The 22,446-nt window shown below is 44.1% G+C and overlaps 2 protein-coding genes across 2 annotated transcripts; one reads left to right on the forward strand and one right to left on the reverse strand.

Moving 5' to 3' along the window:
* Positions 1–637: 637 nt before the first annotated feature.
* Positions 638–18,383, reverse strand: T265_01507 (hypothetical protein; the record flags this gene model as incomplete). Its single annotated transcript, XM_009165548.1, has 9 exons — positions 638–1,237; positions 2,211–2,280; positions 3,534–3,583; positions 4,408–4,520; positions 10,294–10,373; positions 11,047–11,144; positions 11,235–11,632; positions 17,465–17,509; positions 18,262–18,383. 9 exons carry the CDS (start codon positions 18,381–18,383, stop codon positions 777–779), a joined length of 1,437 nt encoding a protein of 478 aa, XP_009163812.1.
* T265_01506 (hypothetical protein) lies at positions 5,809–20,686 on the forward strand (the record flags this gene model as incomplete). The annotated part of the gene is made up of 3 exons (XM_009165547.1): positions 5,809–5,916; positions 13,262–13,414; positions 20,318–20,686. The coding sequence occupies 3 exons, from the start codon at positions 5,809–5,811 to the stop codon at positions 20,684–20,686; spliced, it is 630 nt and encodes a 209-aa protein (XP_009163811.1).
* Between the last annotated feature and the right edge of the window lie 1,760 nt (positions 20,687–22,446).

The raw sequence follows: 22,446 nt of genomic DNA on the forward strand, positions 1-22,446 counted from the left end.
GTTTGTACTAAGGCACCTATGTACTTCCCGTCCATGTTTAACATGCAATACTCCGTTGTACACTGTCATCCCTCCATCGACCACTGACGCCTCCGACAGACCATCGTCTGGAACAAACTATCATTTGCATTATTACCTCTGGATGCTGTTGCCAGTCGAAACGGAAATTCTTGAATGAGGACGTTAATTGACCAGCAAGTAAATGCAATCCTTTGTGAGAATGACGAGTGCTTCCATGGCCACCTTAATTCTGTTAACTTTTGTGGCAGGTTGTTCACTGTCAGTGATGGTACGGAAGATGCCACTGTGAAACCCAAAACCCGAATCACTTGAAAAACAGTAGCTTCGGGGACATCATTACACAGTAGCTGGTTACGTTAACCTAACTGGTCAATCGGATCATCATCATCACCATTGACAGCAAAGCATCAGTGTTGAACACTGATGCTTCGCTACCATAAGAACCTTGCCTAACTGACGAGCACCAATTCATAGCTCGTTGAACGCTTGTAACACTATTCGCCTACGTACAGGTATCACGCAAAGCTGGATGCTGATTAGCAGTTGAATTGTTCAATCTGTTAGGCTGATTGTTGGTGGTGTCCGGTATTCACACTCAGAAATTCGCATTTGTAAGTAGAAACGTGCATTTAACAACCCAATTGAAACGAGATGTTTGCAAAAAATGCCAGCGGTCAGACAACAGAAACGCTGTACAAATAGAGTTTGCCAAAGGCAGTGTTAAACGAAGCAACGTCAACTGTTATCTTCGTTCTTCAACTGTCGTCTATCGTTTCATCCAGCACAGGTTCCATATCGATTCGTACGTCCTCAGAGTCATCATTTCTAGCAACGCCCTTCTCTGTTTCACCACGACGGTTCACACCGGCTGTTTTGCTCGATTGACTACTCCGAACTGACCGCGGAGAGCCGTCTTCAAACGAGTTGGACAAGTGTCCTTCTTCATTGCTATTGATTCTGGTAACTGTGTTGATCTCTTTACCAATCGTTGACCATAGAATCGGCTTCGGAGCAGGTACAGGTTTCGGTACTGCCTTTGATGGCTCCTTGGACTGAGACGGAGCTTCTTGACGCTCCAATTCCTCAAATTTATCATGCTGCCAGCGTCCACTATCCATGCCTCGATAGTTGCGACGTGGTGAGAAACCACGTGGAGAATTCGGTCGCTCAGGAGATCCAGGCGAACGTCGATCTCGATACTCACGTCGGTAACCACCTGAAAGAGGATAACAGGAAAATATATTTGGTAGTGTAGTACATGTTGGAAGGATCCTTGAACGTGAGAGTCTAGTCGAATTCCTACGGATGTTTTGGAGCACGAAACATAGAGTGAACATCAGTAACAAGTTAGCGCTAGAGTAAACACGACATCACAGCATAACATACCGACTAGGCGAGGTGAGAAATGTACAGAACCACCATCTGGAGTCACAGGGTTATACGCACACAATAAGCAAAACAATCAGGGAGGAATGCTAGTACAACACAAGATAACCGGGCTCTGTAGATTATCATCAACTAAGACGACCCTCTAGGGTTCTAATAATGTAAAACCTTGGCTACAATTAATGATAATGAAAGAATGAGTGGAACAACGGACCGGATAAAAAAGCGCTTGACGACGAAGCGGATCTGTTAGTAGGGACATCAGCAAGCTGCTCAGGCATAGTTTCAGTTTATTTGGGAAATTTCGATTTTCTCAGACCGAGCGACACCCAAATGCATGACATTATCAGACACGGAGAAGTAATATGTTCGATATGGTCACAGTAGGTTAAAGGGCGCACAAAACCAGACAAACTGAAATCCAACGGTTTGGGACCTCCTCCAGTAAAAAACACTCGATCGACTTTCTAAAGATAGAAACTACTCTACAATTGAAACGTACTGGCAAGCTTTTCCAAGGCAGCTGAAAAGTCGAATACATAATCATATTCTAACAGATGTGGCAGGGTAGCGTATAGTCAAACAAAGATTGAACAAGTTGACGTCCGGAAACGCCGTTGCCTATACGTATAGGGCACAACTGGGGAAAGGTCTTAGTACTGCACTTCGCAGGACGGTAGGTTGTTAAGATTTTGAGAAATAGATAAAGCATTTACTGTTTTTGTCGTTGTAAAAATCAAAATAAACAAGAATCACTGATCACATGACGTGGAGCCGAAAAGCAAATGAGGGAAAATGCTTACCAGCTTGGCTCGCAAACTGTGTTCGCCAACTTCGACGACTGGTCAAATCCAACTCGCCACGAACATCATGCTATTTTCGGAAAAAAACGAGTGAAACGGAGGAAACTAAAGTGAAAATCGTTGCCTAGTTAGGAAGCACCAACGTAAAAGTGTGTACTAGAAGTCTTAGTCAAACAAATGTTGATTGGACGCAGACTTGGAACGAAGTTCCAGAAACAATCATACAAAAAAGAATTCAAATGTCGGTGAACAAGACCACAATAAGGGAGTTATAGTTTTCCGGACCAGCCAACCTGCCACGAACTGTCACAAGAGCATAATGGGTTGATAGTCAAGGACTGTCAGAACCGCTGGCGAACCGCTCGTATGGCTTTAAACAGACACTACATTTTGGTGTTGTCCGGAAAGCTCAGTGGCATTGGCTACGAATGGTGCAGAAAAATAAATGTTTTATCCCTGTCCTTCATTTGTGTCATCTCCTGGGTACTGGCTTTTGTACGCATTAAATAGTGAAATATGAAAACGCCGTTCTTTCTACAGGACAAATAAGTAGAAGAGTACGAAAAGACTGAGAACAGTGATAGTCATTAGTCTTGTTGGGATCCGACGTTGGCGAACGCGGAAATGTGGGAATAGGCTCCCACAAAATTAATCTTCAAACTGAAGCAAAAATAATACATACAAATTGCGAACAATGAGTGAAATCAGGTACCCGACGGCATTGTTTGTTGGTTCCTAGCCCGGAAATATTACCTAAACGCCTCGATAGCGAGCATTAGCAAGTGATCGTAGTCGGCAGGTGAGTAGCAGAACGGGGAATGAGGTGTTCCGAGCAAATAACCTCCACTGGAGAGGTAGGTGAACAAAAGCGAAGATCAGCCCTGATATTTGGATTTCTAAACCAGGCAGAACCGCCTTCGGTGTTGGGAACTCATAACAGAAAGAACACTTACTTCAGAGTCAAAGTTGTTAACGCCTGCGTAGTTCATGGCCTGTGAGTAGGGGCACAGTACCCATTACCGGATTATCTGACCGGAATGAGTTCCCGATGGAAGGAATTGTTTATAATCTCATCATTTCACGGTCAGTAAAGACGTCCACATTACTAAGGTAAGGCACAACGCTCTGTCTAACAGGTCTCCTTGTAACGAATTTGGAATACGATTGATGGCATGACAGTCGCAAGCGTCAGGCCGTTCGCCTCAATCCTAATTTAAAAAACGCCTTCCAATATGACCTGATTGATTCTAGACGGTATTAGGGAAGTGGCATCGCATACACAAAACTCCTTTCAAGAGGAATGAATGGGCACGCAAAACATACCAGAAAATATGACGAGTTTCTTGGTGTATCCAACGGGTCCAATGGATGGACTAAAACACGCAAGACGAAAACGTGGACAGATGAAACGAAAAATACAACGGGGAAGTCAGATGAATGTCAACAACTGCATCAACCGTATAGTGCATACATAACTGACTGCGGTATATTTGGGGATATTACAGATGAAAACAGAAAAAAAACTTGTTTGTTCATCATTGACGTGAAAAAAATACCAATCATGAAGATAAAAGCTGACTTTCAGGCCTAAAAAGGTTCGTGGACGATGCAGTCATCCTCCCAAGGCTAATCTCTCAGCGGTCCACACAAAAGCTTCCGGGAAGAATACAGCGACGAAATTCTTCTTCTCGAAGACACTATTACTAACTGTACATGAAGCAAAACATTCACCTGAAATTAACTGGAGCGCATCTACCGTGATACACTTTGACCACACGTAATCGAATAAACATTTTGGTTGTATTTCGGGCAAACCCCATGGAACCATGCGGGCGCAGTTGGTAGCGACACTTGGATGCAAGATACATTCCGGCTACTAGCAATCACCGTTTCGTATGGTCTGCGGCCTGCATGTGAATACTGGTCGCGTAATTCCAAGGACACAAGGTGCATCAAAAGTCGCCTCTGCATGCACCAGCTCTGAACTTCCTTGAAGAATCTTCATCGTTCAAAGACAAAGTTTCCACAGGGAAAACAGAGTGTCAACCCGCTACGTCATGTGATTAAGTGTATTATAAATGTTAATCGAATGGTAGTCAAGAAAATGTGACATCCCAATAACTGGGCTTTAACGATGACCCAGCCAAAGCATTCAGCAGCGCCCGAAAGCATAACATAGAAGTGATCGGTGACTTACCATTTCGTGGACCAGCACCGGACTGCTCTACACGACTTCCATAAAACCGGCCTGCACCAATTACCACAACGTCGTGGTACTGACTCGAAGTCGGGTGGCGTTTGGAATCATGTCTAAGTTAGAGTAAAAATTAAAAAAATAATGAATTGTTGTTCATGCTGATGATGGATGCATTCGAACACAGTGGCAGTCGAGTAACATCTTAGAAACGCTACGTGACAGCAATACTGGAATACAGAACAGCACATCTAACATAAAGGGCACAGCATTCGGTAGATTGCCAATTTGAGCGTTTCGAAGATGGCCATAAGGAGGTTAGGCAGTGTGAGTTTAAAATCTATCGAACATCTCACGAACTTGAAGTAGTTCTTCGTTTACATACAACGGAACATCGATGGAAAAAATGGGTTGAAGTGATAATGGTGTCAAAAAGTAGCCAGAACGTTCCCGGTTCTATAAAAAAAATCCTGCGATTGCCATGGCTTTAAAGAGTGCGGCCCCCTTGTAAGCAAACCCTCCAGTAGTTAACAGCAAAAGCATTGCTGCAGAGGGACGCTGATCCTGAGCAATCTATTTCAGCTGTCACATGGGAACGTAGCAACATGATCGTACAAGTCTCGCTCCTGTAGTCTGCTCTCCTGCTTTCTAATATAGTGAAATGAAAAGTAGGAAGTTCAACTCAGGTGTAACAAGTTAGGACATGAAAATCCAACAGTAGTGTGTAGTAAAGGGCCAGGTGTGCAACGACAGTGGACTGACTGATATCCATTCTGATTGATTGTGTCCTGTTAGAGGTGCAAACGCAGCAAGAGAGAACGATCGAAAAAGCATAAATGTGTTCGGTGTTGACCACAGTCCGGCATGGCGCCCGTTTAGAAACACAAGACATCGAGTGAAAAGGGCGCGATGTCTCGAAAGCCTGGAGGACGATGACTGATTCAAAGAAATGCAGTTGGTAATGATTCGTCAAATGAACATCCTTGTTCATGAAACATCACCATAAGGAAATGCGTGGTGGATTAGTGATGACTAGCTGGAACAGTTCTACTGGTGGACAGTTCAGCTAAGAGAAATGAATGGACTAAACCGCAGATGTCCCAAAGTGATTGAAACAAATAGACGCTGGCGCTGTATTGTGTACCAGAGACGCCTCATGATTCGAAATGAGGACTAGAAGACAAAGACTTGTTTGATTCTGGATTTTTTCTCTCGCCTGATTGAATGTTTCGGAATGGGGGAGGATTTTGAAGAGAGAGGTGTACCTTCAGTACCAAAACACACCCTCAAATTTGATAGGAGACAAGCTTAGTACTCGGTCTGAACATTCCAAGCTAGCGTTTCCGTCGAAACAACCACCAAAGGTGCATAACGTGTATTAACATCCGAAACCAGGTCAAAAACATGCACAGAACCCCGTATATAAAGTGTGTGCGGCGACAGCATTCTGAAAATTCTGACGCCTTCTGGATGCGCCATTGGCAAGCGGAAGATACTGGATCATGGTTGGCGGTGGGTGCACACTTTCGGCCAATCAGAGCTCGCCTTGATGTTGGGCTGGCAAACAGTCCGATCTTTTGGCCAATAGTGTGCGCGATAGACTTCTTGGCGGTGCCCATTAGTGCACAATGCTCTTAGCTGCAAAACCTTCACGAGCAGAGTAAAACCTTTTGCGCTAAAATGTTGCATTTTGTTGCATATGTGCTCAAACCAAAAATCATCCTAATCTACGTTCATATTTTTGCGGCACACCACATTTCATTATTATCCACTAGAGCAATCATACCTCTGGCGGAAAAGCCTGTTGGAGTAATTTATCAGCATCGCTGAGACCCCGAGATGCCTAAATTGGGCTCAAAAGTTTGGACTGGTACTCTTAACTCAATTGATCGATTGATTTAGTCCATCAGGGACACATCATAGGTTCCATTGTGCGAATACCCAGCGCCCTTCTTGGCCGTAGCAACGCCTAACTGCGAGCGGTATATGGTATCAGACCGGAATTCCGTCTAGCAATAAACAACTCATCTTATCATTCAACTTCATTCAGAAGATCATGGTTGGCGGTGGGTGCACACTTTCGGCCAATCAGAGCTCGCCTTGATGTTGGGCTGGCAAACAGTCCGATCTTTTGGCCAATAGTGTGCGCGATAGACTTCTTGGCGGTGCCCATTAGTGCACAATGCTCTTAGCTGCAAAACCTTCACGAGCAGAGTAAAACCTTTTGCGCTAAAATGTTGCATTTTGTTGCATATGTGCTCAAACCAAAAATCATCCTAATCTACGTTCATATTTTTGCGGCACACCACATTTCATTATTATCCACTAGAGCAATCATACCTCTGGCGGAAAAGCCTGTTGGAGTAATTTATCAGCATCGCTGAGACCCCGAGATGCCTAAATTGGGCTCAAAAGTTTGGACTGGTACTCTTAACTCAATTGATCGATTGATTTAGTCCATCAGGGACACATCATAGGTTCCATTGTGCGAATACCCAGCGCCCTTCTTGGCCGTAGCAACGCCTAACTGCGAGCGGTATATGGTATCAGACCGGAATTCCGTCTAGCAATAAACAACTCATCTTATCATTCAACTTCATTCAGAAATAGATGCATTGTAGATTAAAGCAATGCATATATATATATATATATATATATATATATATATATATATATATATATATATATATATATATATATATATATATATATATATATATATATATATATATATATATATATATATATATATATATATATATATATATATATATATATATATATATATATATATATATATATATATATATATATATATATATATATATATATATATATATATATATATATATATATATATATATATATATATATATATATATATATATATATATATATATATATATATATATATATATATATATATATATATATATATATATATATATATATATATATATATATATATATATATATATATATATATATATATATATATATATATATATATATATATATATATATATATATATATATATATATATATATATATATATATATATATATATATATATATATATATATATATATATATATATATATATATATATATATATATATATATATATATATATATGGAAGCAGAGTGACTGAAAGTATGGTAGCAATATCTACAAATGTGAAGGACATATCAGAGGAAAGCAGTAAACCTCAAGTTAATGTAGAAATGGTAGCCAACTGAAAGGTATGCTGCTATAGTGCATATCAACCACGCCGAGTGGCTGAAGTGGAACTGGCAAGAAATCATAGGTTAGTGGAGCAGCAGAGGTATTAATAAGCAACGCAAAATAGATCACACTCGACAACAGAGGACGTACTCAATTTTCCTAGAGAAGGACAATAGAGCAGTGGACAGAGCGAGTTATCAAACCCCAGCTACTAATCAATCAATCATTCACTGCGCAACATCAGTGTGATAAAATAAAGATAAAAGATTTCCACGTGACACTTTCAGTGCCATGACACCCGAAATACGACAGCCGAATGGATAAAGCCTACAGTATGCGCAAAAAAGCTATATTAGCATTTCATCTACAGTCTTGTAACACTGACTTTCCCTTCTATAGTAAGACCGGCCACGCTCTCACGCCGATAGCCCGGCTGGGTTCGCGATATCCTCATGCAGTAGATTAATAATGGGCCTTGATCAAAATGACATGGGCATGCATCGTATAGACTCTACAATCCATTAACATCGATAGGTCGAATTCGTCGGCCTCTTCTTCCACAAGAACCACTACGACGGTTCATTAGACCACCTCAAGCTGACAGACAGTTCGTGTTGGCGAGCCAGTGCAGCTCATAAACCTGGAGCCCAAAGTCAGATCGGGTCGCGATCAGTCAACGTCTCAAAGTGATCTGCTAACATAGAACGACGTGATCACGGAGACCGTTCGAACGGCCTTTCCATTACTCGAGCGAACAATCAACCGGCCTGTGAAATACTCTGCGCCTTATCCGCTTCAGGTGTCTCAAGGTATATCAGCAAGGTTTTCCGGCATGTAATCAACATGAGTTCGACCACTTCATCTGACTTGTTGAAATTTGGCTACCTGGTTATTCTATATTTCGAACGTCCTAGGAAATGACTCATCACTGACGAACTGTACTCATCATTCGGATTCACTTGGCAGGACGTTTAGTTGTACGACCCGATTCGTTAATTGATGGACTATCTAGGCGAACTTGTTCTCGGAGATCTTATTTGACTGCATAGTAGCCCCGAATTTAATGACGAAATCAAATCTGGTCACACGCTCATGGTCATCTTGCCTATCTATGATCGGAAAACTGAAAGAAGCGACTAGGTTTACTGCATACTCACAAGTGGAAGAGTGGGTTGAGGTGCAAAAGCAGAAACATCTACACGCATACAGGTTCGCTTTTCTACAATGTTTGAAGCAAAAATCACACATCTAGGCCTTCCGCTTTACTTAATCCCACTTTACTTTATCTGATGACCACGTTTCTCGACAATAGCCAGTCTTTGAGAAAGTCTTTCAAGAAAAAACATTCATCCAGAAGACAGTTTTGGAAACACCGATTTTTTTCGTCGCAACACTTCCACGAGAAAGCAAATCCTTCCCTACATAGCTGTTTTAATCCACAAAGAGATACCACACTTGAAATATCCTCTATTGTCCGCCCAGATTTAAGAGTGGAGTATTATGGTTTATGTGACAAACAAGGCTCGTATGCCTAACCGCCGTACTATTGAACTGATATAAGCTGACTTGCTTAAATCAATAACTTCGTTTTGGATGGCTACAACTCATCAGCCTGTTGAAGAATTCACAGTTGGAATAAAGATTAAAGTAGAAAACTAAGCAGCACACCGTAATCCGATATTTCTTGCGTGCCGAATACATACCATTATTTTTATTGCTGCATGTAAATATGGCTTTGTTTTTGGTGGTTCCAATCTAAGTTCGGTTTGATGAGGAAACACTAAATCTTTTTGTGACCTAGATAAAGAAGGCTCATGAATACCAAGTAGACACAGTAATGTGAGCAAGACTGTTGTACATGTGGAGCATTCGCTTCAAACGAAGTGGAAAATTTCATCCCATCCTCAAGGAGGTTGTTGAGAAGTGATCGGATACAAGTGGAATTTTATCGTCTCTATTCATAAGGCATGCGATACGGTTCTTATTCGCCACCCTTACATGAGGGAACGTCCCCGTCGCAAACTCCCGAACATATTTCCTTGATCGAAAAGAGAATTTCACTTAGCTTTTTCGAGGTCGTACTGAAAAGTGAGCACTCCACTTCCGCATCCAGTAGGATAACCGTTCAGTTTGATATGCGTACACAAGCTAACATCTACATAGATGGACGACGTTCATGGCAGGAAGGCAGCAGGCCGATAAAATGCGCCAAAAACGAAACAACTAACAATTTACCATTAAAACCAAATTGCTACGCTAATGAGTGTGTTCCGCCAACAGTAAATTTGGTCAAAAGCGACAAGTGTAGAGATATGTGAAAAACGAAGACTTTAGGTAGTAGTCACCGTACAGATTGGTTGCATTTTCCATCTCTTATAGGTAACCAGCTATCAAAAAACGCACGGCAGAAGAGTTGATTAGCATCTCTCGCAACTCATGCAAGATTGGATATGTTTGCGGTAACCAATACCTGAAGCTCAAAAGTACCGAGCCCCTGGGTTCGTTATATCGACTGACGGTTGACAGTAGCGTAAGACAAACGGAACATTAGCCATCTCTCGGTCCCGTTGCAACTTCTCCCTGACCACAACCTCAAGTCATACGACTGAAAGACATTTTTCATCTGGACCTACGAAAAGAGTTTAATTCCGAAACGACTCACTTGGAGGACGAAGAGTTGATACAATCGAGTAGGCGCTCACTAATTAGCGACTCGTCCGAAGAGACACGATAAAAACGAATCTACAACGAACAAACACAGAGAAGGGCCAAATTACTTGGTGGCGCTAAGGAGTGCACATGGAGAATTGTAAGAGGTTTGAACAAACGTGTGAATAGGAACCACAAATACTCGTTCAGCCCCCTTCCGGTGCCTAGCTGCCATGCTACCCGGAGGAAGCATGAGGGGTGGGATACTGCCAGGTTGCCCAAGCCTAGACAGGAGAAGTCGAGAGGCCGAGGTCGTGTTCGAACCACGGACTATCCGGTACGAAGGCATGTGATTTCACAATCATAGTTGTAAGCTGTTTCGCATAGTTGTTGTAAGATATCGGTTCTTCGTCAAGACGTTGAGGTTCGGTTCGAACCGCGGACTTCCCCGCCAGTAATTCTGTGACTTAAACACTGAGCTGTACTGATCTTACTGATGTTACTTAGGTGTTTTTATGTTAGTGGGAGGTGTGCTAACTATAGTTGGTTGATTTTCCCTACCCTAAACGGGCGAGTCCTCCTGACACTGAAGTGCCATATTCAGCGCATGGTAAATGTTGGCGTATGATACAAATTGGGTCAAACTACGTAAGGGGACCTGAAATCTCCAGCATCTAAACGACACCCCAGTAAACAAGCTACTAAATACCTGTGGACTGTCCAGTGTTTGAAACAAAAGTGTGCGACCAGATCCAGAAACACTCACCTCTGGACGATCGAAAACCGGCTTCTGACCTTCCGTCGAACGCCGGGGTATGAATAACGTGTCCAGAGAAGTATCAACATCGGCCGTACGTTTTCGACCTAGTAGAAATCAACATGAATTACGAATGGGTGGATCACTGAAAGGAGTAAGCGCAGGCTTTTTAAAAAAAAGAATACTAGAGCACAAACCTGGTGGAATCTTCCGCTCAATCACGATGGAAATTGCTTTAGCCTGTCGGAGAAGGGTGGCGGGTGGGAGCTGCGAATTATTGGTTATAATCAGATGAGGTATACGTCTAGTGTCCAGAAGTTTTCCAGGATATCGCTTATTGTAGACAGTCGTGCCTGAGGCTGTCAGACGAGCAAACCGCTCTGTGAGTGTGATTGGTGGCGGATTGACGTGAGAGGACGAGAAACGACCGGATTCGTTTTGAAAATCGGGTACATAGTACACGGAGGATTGGATCTCCGGCTGACGCAATCTCGTCATCGAATCCATGTGCGCAGCCGAAGGGAACGGGGAAGTAGCGCGCACAGGAGATAAGGAACGGTCACGAGCAGAACTGCCGTATTGAGCGGTTAAATCTCTATTATGAAGAAAAGACAGGCATAAATAGCACTAAGTGATTGTCAGTAGTATTGTTTAAAGAACAACCGTTAACTTTTGGCAAATTTATTAGTCAGTACTGAGGGCTTACCTTTTCCTGATGGATATATTGTGCGGAAATAATGGGCAAAAGCATGTGTGAAAATACTCCCGAATGCGAAGCATATAACGTAAACGCACATTGATCTTGTTTGGATAATCTTCATAGCTAATCGTGTGGCATTATTCCTTATAAGTAGGAACATCCTGTGCAAATCAGGCAATCGTAACAGTAGTTCTGGTTTCATAAAAGAAACTATCGGTGAGAACGAGATTGATTATCAACCAACACAGATTGATTATAAGAACTCACAACTGTCAAAACCATTTATCGGTGTCTTTCTGGCATTAGACATCGAACGATTAATCTATCCTTTTGAGAACCGTGTTCAGTTTAAAATTGCCTCTTAGCCAGCAAAAGATTCAGTGGCCCACAAAAGGGAAAACAAAAAACATCGATCTCACTTTTCCTTGTATCGCAAGAAAAAGATACACCTTGACTTAACGCGCTACTCATAAGGTTGCTGAATTTGAAATCCTGGGGAGCGAATGCTGTTACCATCGCACCTAGGCTTTGATGGGAATCACACTCGAAAAACCAGAACTGACGAAGGTTGCAGAGATATCGTTTGGGACACGTGTGTAGTGAATCGACTTTTTGCATTACACGGAAACGAAATCACAAAGGCAGAACCAAATGTCAACACAGTACCTGTGAAAGGTACAGGCAAAATGGCTTAAATACGGGTGACAGCCTTTTGTCAGTGGTTTGCTCTTTGGTTCAAGTTTGCTGGATGACCCAAATCCTTGGGATAAGAGACGACATAAGGCTTCTCAGATGATAGCGTACGATGAAAGGAGAGTGGGGAATATCCAGGAGCTCTGATCTTGCGTGGGGACAACGCAAGCTATGTAGGCTGTTTTCATCGAAGCTCCACTGGGTTACTTGACGCCGTACCTCAAGGTGGACGATTTCATTCATATATATCACGACGTCGCCACCAGGATTGGCCCAACTACACCGGCTTTATCAGCCCGCTGACACTTCACACCCGCCTATGCAGCCAGGCCTGCTACACTACGCCGACTGAATAGCACGTGGTAGTGACAAACGGATGGAATAAGCTTTGCCGGTGGTCTCCCTATGCGAAATAATCTGGACGTAGTCTTCCGACAGCCAATTACTATGAACCCCTTCAGTCGTTGTTTACAAACCACACAGCTAAGCATGCTTCCCCAGTATGGAACAGAGCTCATGTGCCCACTTCACAAACGGACTGGTAAAATGATCGCTTAGCAATCAATCCCGTATGTTGTACCATGACACGAAGGTCCAGTGCTCTTGCTCTGCGCCGAGACACGAACGAACCTGGTTCATGCCATCATCGCTGCTAACATCGATCCAACAGAACACCGAGCAAGATGTGCAGTAAGATGGCCGCCAGCAGTGGGAAGTTATTTCTTGGTCAAGACTTGACACTCAAATGACCTGATGACCCTCACTGGGGACTGAAATGATAAATGTTACTTTTTCTGATCGTCTATTTTCTTCCTTCTAATTTCCTTCCAGCAGGTGAGCAAGTTGAGGTCGCTACATCCACAAACGATTGCTGGTCAGCTAGGACCACGGGATGTGCATTTGCTGTCCGCACAAAAGCGTTTTGTAGCGGTCACACACTGTGCAGAAAAACTCAATGTAGGCTATAGGGTCGTTCGCGGGAAGGTTAGGCCTTTACGGAATACGTACTGCACTTTCAACATACAAAGTCATGCTACCAAACTGGATCAGGGATACTACAGAGCACGTGATCTGCTCGAGAATCTCCAGCTGACAAATGTGTTCGCCAGTAAGCGACAAGAGTCAGGGATGTATCCTAATATTGGAGGTGTTAACTCTAAACTCAGTCACTGCGGACACGCCCAAAAGATAGTTGTCCTATTCGTATGACTTAGGGTACCAGCGCTAGCACACAAATGGAGATAAAGTATAATCACGTCCTGCAAAGAAACACAGCTAGCATGTCTGTGAAATCAGCACGCAGATGCTTGCACAAGGTGTAACCGGAAAAGCATTAGAAGTTCAGTTCTAGAATTTTTGAACCAATAACACAGGGCGACTGAAAGTACCAGATCACCAAGGCACATAAACACCGGATCTCGTAAAGCCATCAAAGCCCACAATCCGACTGGATGGCACAAACTTTTGCTGCTCAATGTGCCACGTGAGCGGATGAAGCAATGTACATTATGGCTCCGCTAAAACAAGGTTAGGGCTTTGTATTCGTCATACGAGACACCATTGTGTGGATTTAGCTACTAACTGGGTCCGCCAGAAATGTACATCTATTCCGGCACTGGTTCGCTGGCTGGAATATCGCCGAGTTCTTCGAAATAGTTACGTATGTATGACATGCTTCCGTTAACTCGATTATAGGCGTAACAAGTAGTTACGCATCAAACACGAAAAAGCGTGTACGGATTTCCTATGACACTAGAAACAACTCGATTTTTGTCAAATTTCTCTTTTTTAGTCCAAGAGAGTAGACCTCATGATTTCTGGATGACAGAGAAGGGACGCTCAGGTCCATGGTGAATTGGGATATCCTTATGAAACTTGTAGGAAAATTTTCTGCGCACCACATCTCACGTACTGGCCCCAATCTTCAACAACGCACTCGCACGCGGATAACAACTTCGGGCTTTTCTGCTTTCGGCTGCAGACTTTAATTTCTCCAACAAACTGTGCTCCAGGCCTATCAAGGAAGTTGGGGGTCAACTTTAATCACTGTTCTAATTTTAACAAGGCCGATCTGCCTCCGTGATAGTATGAACTCAAATTCAACAGAAGATAGGAGATTGAGGTTGGGTTGTGTCCACATCGAAACCAGATCCAGCTAAGGTGACAAAAGGTGAGACCGGTAACAATATAATAACTTGGAAGAGCGGAGCTTGCCGATCCATCAAAACGGAACAACAAGCATGTTGAACACACACTGACGTACCATTCCTGTTCTGTTGAAATATCGCTGTAGTTCTAAATAATAATGCGAAAGCTCTCGAGCACGAGGGCGGTTCCAGACACAAAAGTCCACAAGCCTAACAGGGGTAGGACTCAAACTGGCTGGCTGGATAGAATAAATCAGCTATCTATAATCACAACGTCCAAAATTGTAAAGCAATCTCCTAGCCCGAGAGAAATCTTGGCAAACGTTGCATGGAGGTAGCACAATTTCGGATGGGCCTTCCCCGGGAGATGGTGTCATTCCGCGGCGTGTTATACGTGTTATAAAAAAATTTCCAAGAAGCGGTCTAGGTAAGTATTGTTTCTGGTACATTCCTCCCCCGATAGAAGCACCAACCGCCACCTGCATTTTACTACGTGATGAGCATTTTAATGATTAAGCCTCTCCGTGAAGATATTAACCTGGTTCGGTCTGTTCCGCCGGACAAGCAACGTTTCGATAACGATAAATTTTGTTCAAGATATATCTATACAGGATTAAAACTTGCCTATTCATGTTCAGCCAATGGTACAAAACTCCTCCATGAAAACAGTGTTTTCCACCCCGTCGATTTTTTCCCAAAACGCCAGGAATTTGGAGCTTCTTACTACTCTCCCCGAATGAAACGGACTCCGACTTTTCAAAAACCGAGTAACTACGCACAGAACGATTTGATCTGACTGTGATTGCCATGCTCCAATCACGGAACTTGTCGCGCGATTGGTCGAATCGCCTCGAATCTAATTGGATAACTATCTAGCGGCTTCGTCTAAACATACCTGTGTTGAAACCGGAATCTAACGTAAAAATAAAAGCGGCGTCGATGTCGATAGATGTGATAAATACCCGCCCTTAGAGGAGAGGCCGATCGAAGCTCTGAGAGCGTAGACATTCCTGGGATTAGAAAAATTGCTACAGGATCCAGTGCTTACGATCACGAAACGAATTATATATATCAACCAAGTTGGATGGCCGACCAGATATTCTTGTGGTCACTTGACAGTCACTGCCGGTAGCACGAGACCAATCATCCACTCAAGGCTATTCGTCTGCTACCAAGAAAGCAAGGCGTATTATGCATACACACACAGTTTGACGTGATAAGCATTCTTAGTGTAAGTAAAAAAGATGCGCGCCACACACGCGTCCAACAATTATGACTGCAGTTATTGACCAGCACCGATGCCATGACTCCGAATGCTATGAGTAGTGATTTTTGTACTGAATTGCGGCCAGAAAACGCTACCTCTGAAACAGCGATCCAGAAGGAGAAGGGAGACTGTTGTGCAAATATCTCAGGCTGATTCAGTGCGCATTCTATCTGACTCACCTAACAACCTAGTGTGAGGTGGTAACTGGGTCCCATGTATTGAATAGCTGGTTTTGTGTCAGATTTACTCAAAAGTGCAGGTGCCGCTGAGGCTTTTATCCTGTTGGTCCCACAATCATTCATCATCATCATCATCATTGTCAGCTGTAATAAACGCGTGCCCGTCGTACAGTGGTTGTAGCTGCCGCAGTTTCGTTCACCGATGATTGGGGGGGAGTAGGTAGCTGCGCATTACAGGCTTAATTCAGCATGTCTAAAAAGCTGAACACTGCAAGATTACCGTGCGAACCCGTCTATATTGAACGTCCTCATAGAGCGATTGGCGGGTGTGGGGTGCTCAAATTAGGTTTAGAACTGCTGCACAACCAAGTGGTATTGATTTGGCTGCATACAGAGAAAACAGGAGGCTCGCGTCTGTGATTCGTGCGAATCGAAACCCTGGATGGGCAAGGTGCTACACATGAACTAACAAAACCCATCCCTCGCATGCAAAAAATAATGCGAACTGGGCTTCGTGAAGCAAGATTCACGCAAAAAAGTGCAGAATAGCGTTAAAAAAAGTAACGGCACACGCGCAGCATCTACGTTGGGTGCTGCTCACAGAAATCAATCCAGAAACATCATTGAACCACCGAGGCACGTTGGTCGAAAGACAAGTCAAGGTGATTTCATGAAGGAAACTACTCGCAAGGCTATTGGAAACTCTTCGACAGCCCACAACCGGTTTCGCCACTATTAGAGCTCATCAGGTAGGCGCAGTCCCCAAGTTTTAATCAATTTGAACCCAAATTGAACAGATTCTGAAAAATGCTCTCGTTTGCATATCAATTTGGTTTTCACGAGATACTCAGCTGAATCTCTCGTTTATGACATTCTTCAACTGAATGAGCTGTACGAAGGCCACCTCATGAGCCTCTCGTGAAAACTAAATTGATATGCCAAACAGCATAGCTGTCAAAAAATGTCGAGTGTCAGACATAAAGTGACCCCCGCCCGTGAATGGTCCACAACTTACCCAGTACGATATAGTTTATGAGCCTCAAGATGTGAGGCTAGTAATGGAGTGTATTGAAAACGGTCTGGAATAAAATCCACGGTAGCAATCCAAAAGAAACCATGGAAGCGGGTGAGTCCCAAATGAGATGTTAATTGGCGTTTTTGACAAAGTACAGTATGATAGGACGTGATATTTGTTACTAGCTACCATGAAGAGCAGTCATATGTACAATATGCATTCAATACACGGAAAACTCACTTCGTAGGCTTACTTAGACCCGCGGCTCTGGGTCATCAATCATACAGAGAGTTGTGTAGACGGGGACAAAGAACAGAGTGGTTATAAAAAGACGATTGATCAGAGTAGTTCATGTGGTGGTAGTAGTGGTGGTGACGTACGCTGTGAACGAAACTTGAGCACATACATTTGATTCAAATGGCTTACCGGTCACGAGTGTACGAATCACCGGAACGCAAACGTTCCCGGGAGCTAAGTGAGAGATGGGGGAACAATATCAGCTTATGAATAGCGTGGAGTAGGTGGCGTCAAGAAATCTAATCCTAATGGGATCTAGCTACTCCGTACGGGTAATAGAACGAGGGTTCAGAAACAGGTTAGTGCAGTCATCTCGTAAAAAGTAAATCACTCACAAAGAACTCACAGTGGTGTTGAGCCTTCAGTCAAGACCTAAGGCTTAACATAATGGGTCAGATATTGATGCCTTCCTGACACCCAGTGGACATTAGTTTATAGTGGGAAGTCGAGTGATCCAGATAATATTGAATAAGCACGATGTAGTACATGGGTTGCTGTAGATGAACTACTTGAAAACGAATACCAACTAATAATCCTACCTTTAGAAGATGTTCACAGATGTAGTGGAGTTCCAAAAAATTCCTCATCAGTAGAAGCCCTTCCTATGATGTTTCCATGAGGCATTAAAAAGGTGCCCGATAGTGCCTGCACGTTCCGATTCAGTTCGATCGATAATTCAGCTCTCTTAGTAATCCTGTTGCAACCCTCCAAAATTCTGATCTTCGGTACTATCACTTTTAAGACGGAATACAGACACCGGCTGAATAGAAACTACCCACGGAATTACAACTCTATACATACCCCTCAACCTGTAAGTTGTAAACTGAAAATCATGCCTCATGTGCATGAAACGTACCGTCGAAAAACACTCATAAAGGATTTCAAATGTAAAACACCAGTGGACAATACACAGACAGGGTGCGTACCTCGAGCGACGACGATGCATCCGCCTGGAAATTGGAGAACGCGACCGGGAACGTGACTCAGAACTGTTAGGGGAACGGTGTCGTTTTCCATCCTTGCGACGCCGACTGCGTGACACCTCCATTATCGATCCAATCGTTCGCGGTAAGTGACAAACAGTTGAGTAGTTCGCTAGCTATGGATGGATGCCGTGTACGCTAAAAGCAGGAGTGGGAGGAGGTTCAGGTTGTGCACAAATGATAGAGATTGCTAACTCTTGTTCAAACGTCCGCATTAGTGGAATGAACACGATGAGACTTTGTAAGCAGTATGCATGTTTCAGTGGCGCAGAAGTAAGAATTTTGAGCTCTCTTACCGGCCCACCTCTCCTTAAATAAACAAAATGAAAAAGTGATCCCCGACGAAACCAGCCCTTATTGCCCAGGCTAATCTTCTCAAAGATTGCTTGGCGACCCAGCGAGCTACAAGATGTCTCGTTTATCACCTCGTCGAGTTCATTCGTGTCAAACGATAGTGACCGCTTTAATGGTAGGATGGGATGAAAACACAGTCATCTAAGTGTAAAAGGTAGTTTGCCATAAAAAAACTAAGTCAGCTGTTCAGTAGCTACATTGTACGAAAGACAACCCCAAAAACGAACCCCAAAATGAATATTGATTACGGTATGGCTTGGGATTTAGGATATCCTAGTAGTCCTAGACTGTCACCTGATTGCACCTCGCAAACAAGCGTACAAAGGGTGTTTCCGCTGCGCAATGACAGTAGTTGACGAAACAGCAAACAAGACTATCGCTTCGCAGCGCAAAATAAAAAAATCGCTCGGGTGGTACACCTCTCCGGCGTTGCCCTGAAGAAAAAAGTGAATTGAAGTACGGACACAGCTTGTCGTCCAATAATTGTCTAACGAGTACTACACAATACCAGGGAAAGATATGTGTGGTAAAGCTGCGAGTAGTTTTACTCATCCACAGGCGTGTACACTGGATCCACACAGCATCACAAACATAACCAGGCCAGAATGATCGTAGGCACTTACCACTTTAGTGGCCGTTATAGTACATAACTACAGTTGTGGTACTGGAGCCTCAAAAAAAAGTTTATTCTTCTGAATTTTGGCCGTCAGCGCACGGCGCAGTCAAGATTAAGCATCGACACAGTCGATACTTGGGAAGAGAAGTTCCCGAAGGTGAAGAAAAACAGCACTCTCTAAAAAGACATTCCCATCCTTAAAGATTGCCCTATACAGTTAGGCGGAATCCCGCATCGATAAGGCTTTACTGTTCGCAGTTAGGCGTTGCTGCGGCCATGAAGCCTATCCCGTGCAAGATTGGCCAAACGATCGGGCCACTTGCCCGTCCAGCATAGGGACGAACACTGATTGGATGAAAGTTTGGACCCAACAGTCAATCCTGATCGTGTAGCTGTCGAATACCGGCTGCCAATTGCGCACCCAGAAGGCATCAGCATTTCCAGAGGGTTGCCGCCGCATACACTCTATAAAGAGCGCGTTGTACATGTATTTTCACTTGGTTTTGGCTATTAATACACGTTGTGCGTTGACGGAGTCGTTAGCTTGGCATATTTAGACTATAACTAAGCTGAGGGAAACACCGTTATCACAATTAGCGAAGGGGAACCCATGATGTCTATCGACTTTAATCAGCTCCGAGAACCAGTGCAGCTGCAACGAAGTCAGTTTACAGAAGAATAACTGAATCTCACTGAATCACTGACCAACAGACTGCGTATTCGGACGCCAGCAGCCAGTACTTCCGCAGATGTTGCTGCCAGCTCGACTACTGAATTCAATTTCGATGATGAGTTTGGACGAACTTTCGAAAGTTGGTTCAAAAAGTATGAAGACGTGTTTCAAACCGACTTTGCTCAGTCTGATGATGCATGGAAAGTTCGACCGTTGCTGCGGAAACTGGGGACAGCTGAACATGATCGGTTCACAAATTCCCCAAACTCCCTCGTGACCTTGGTTTCGCAGATGCTGACAAGATTCTGACCCAAGTATTCGGTTAGCAAAGTTCCTTGTTCAATATTCGTTATCAGTGTCTCAAGAATACCAAAAGGGATACTGAGGATTTCATCATCTATGCCAGTGTTGTCAACAGAGAATGCGAGTGCTTTCAGCCCAGCTCCATGACCGAGGATCAATTCGTCTTCGTGGCTGATCTTCAATCGCCGCATGATGCAGATATTCGGACCCGGCTACTCAATAGAATTGAACAGGATCCAGAGTGGACGCTTCAGAAACTTACCACTGAGTGCCAGTATCTTATCAATCTCAAGACTGACGGTGCTATGATTGGATATTCCAAATTCCCTCAGCATGATATGGTATGCAAAGTAACTTCCAAAAAGAAGGTCAAATTCAAAACGAACTCCAAGAAAACCGTCCACAACCCGTTGGTTTTGTGAAGAATGGCACTATTCACGCCGCTATCCCTACCGGAACCACAGGTGCAGTAAGTACAGTCGAAAGGGTCACAAAGAGTGCTGCAGAGACAACTTCAGGAGCTCGCGCAAACATCGACCCGACAAAAGGACGCAGGCAGGGGCCATGACCGCCACATTCAGGATGAAATCACCTGGCCGATGGGAATTCGTCACATTATGTATCAATGGTACACGAGTTACACTCCAAATGGACACAGATTTTGACCTCACTCTGACTTCAAAACGAACCTGGAACGTAATTGGAAGGCCACCAGTGGAACCCCCAAAGTGCACCGTTTGTAATGCATCTGGTGGAAGCCTAAAACTGGCCGGAAAGCCGAACTGTTCCGTAACGTTCAAGGGGATTCAACTCAATGGTACTTGCTACCTCACGAACTATACAGGCCTGGATCTCTTGGGCCTGGATTGAATTAATGAGCTTCAACTGTTGGATGAACCCGTCAGTGCCGTTTGTAACGAAACAACTGCAAATGGGTCCGATACGTTCACGAGGACATTACGTCCTGACGATTTTGTGGTCGCCACAATTATAGCCAAACCGGAGACCGGATGGAACATACGCCACGCACCGGCTATTCATCTCCTAGCATCAGGCACCGGTAGCCCTCTCACCTCAGTCCAATTTGGTGAACCCTGCCAGCAGCCCGCAACGTTTCACCCGCGGTCTGAACTCTTCAGTTTACAGGCACAGGTTCAGGCGGATCGTTCTACTGCTATCCGGAGAGTCAAGGAAAGGGAGTCAGCAGAAGGGGCGCCACAACAATCACACAGAAACTAGCCACTGATTCAAGAATATGGGGAATGCTCTCCACGGTGGACGCAGGGTCGACTATGTCAAACGCGAGGCACACGTAAGATCATCAATACAGCCACGTCAAGTGAACCAACTTCAGGCAACAGACTGCGGTTCGGTGAGGGGACCACGTCGCATAGGACAGCGGACAGCCGTGATATACTTCCCAAGTGGAGGGTACCAGATCCCAGATCAGCATGCTCGCAGTCCGAGGGACGGGCCGAAATGCGACAGCAACTCCATGAGTCGTCACAGTGGAGTCCAAAGCAGCAGTCGGCTGAACAGCCTTCTCAAGGGGGAGGTGCTCGGAGGCCAGCCGTCCCTAATAACCGAACATCACATCATTTGGACGCATGTGTCACGTGCAGGACACGGGCCAGACGTAGGCATGCCCTGATTGGTCAGAATGCCAGCCAATCCGAGTCAAGCACCTTGNCTCGCCCCCTCACGGAGATTCTGGCACGACCTTGTGGAACACCCTATGACTACCCTATAAATACAGTTGTAATAGTTTTCCTTTGTCTCCATAAAGGGCTGTCTAGAGCTACCGTGCCTTTTGATATACCATAGTGGGTGGAGCAGGAAGCCAGGGGACCGATACAGAGTTGCACGATTTTCCATCAAACCACAACACAACCACAACAGTGAGTTAGAAACTTGGTGAGTCCCATTGACCCAACATAATAACACAATTTGTTTCGCTCAACTGTTATTTCCTGCGCCACTTGGACGATTGTCTGCATTTCGAAGTGGCGGTCGCGGCTATGTGACTGGGAGAGTGACACCGCAACCAAGGCAAAGAAGGATGATTAACGGACGCACCCAAACTCTTCTTACACATACATTCCGTGCTGAACACAGAACCACAGCAATTCCTGCACCGACAAACTCAGGTCGTCCTACTGGTGATTCGAACTAGTTGTTCCTT

This window comes from Opisthorchis viverrini (assembly GCF_000715545.1).
Source record: "Opisthorchis viverrini unplaced genomic scaffold opera_v5_16, whole genome shotgun sequence".
NCBI lineage: Eukaryota > Metazoa > Platyhelminthes > Trematoda > Opisthorchiida > Opisthorchiidae > Opisthorchis > Opisthorchis viverrini.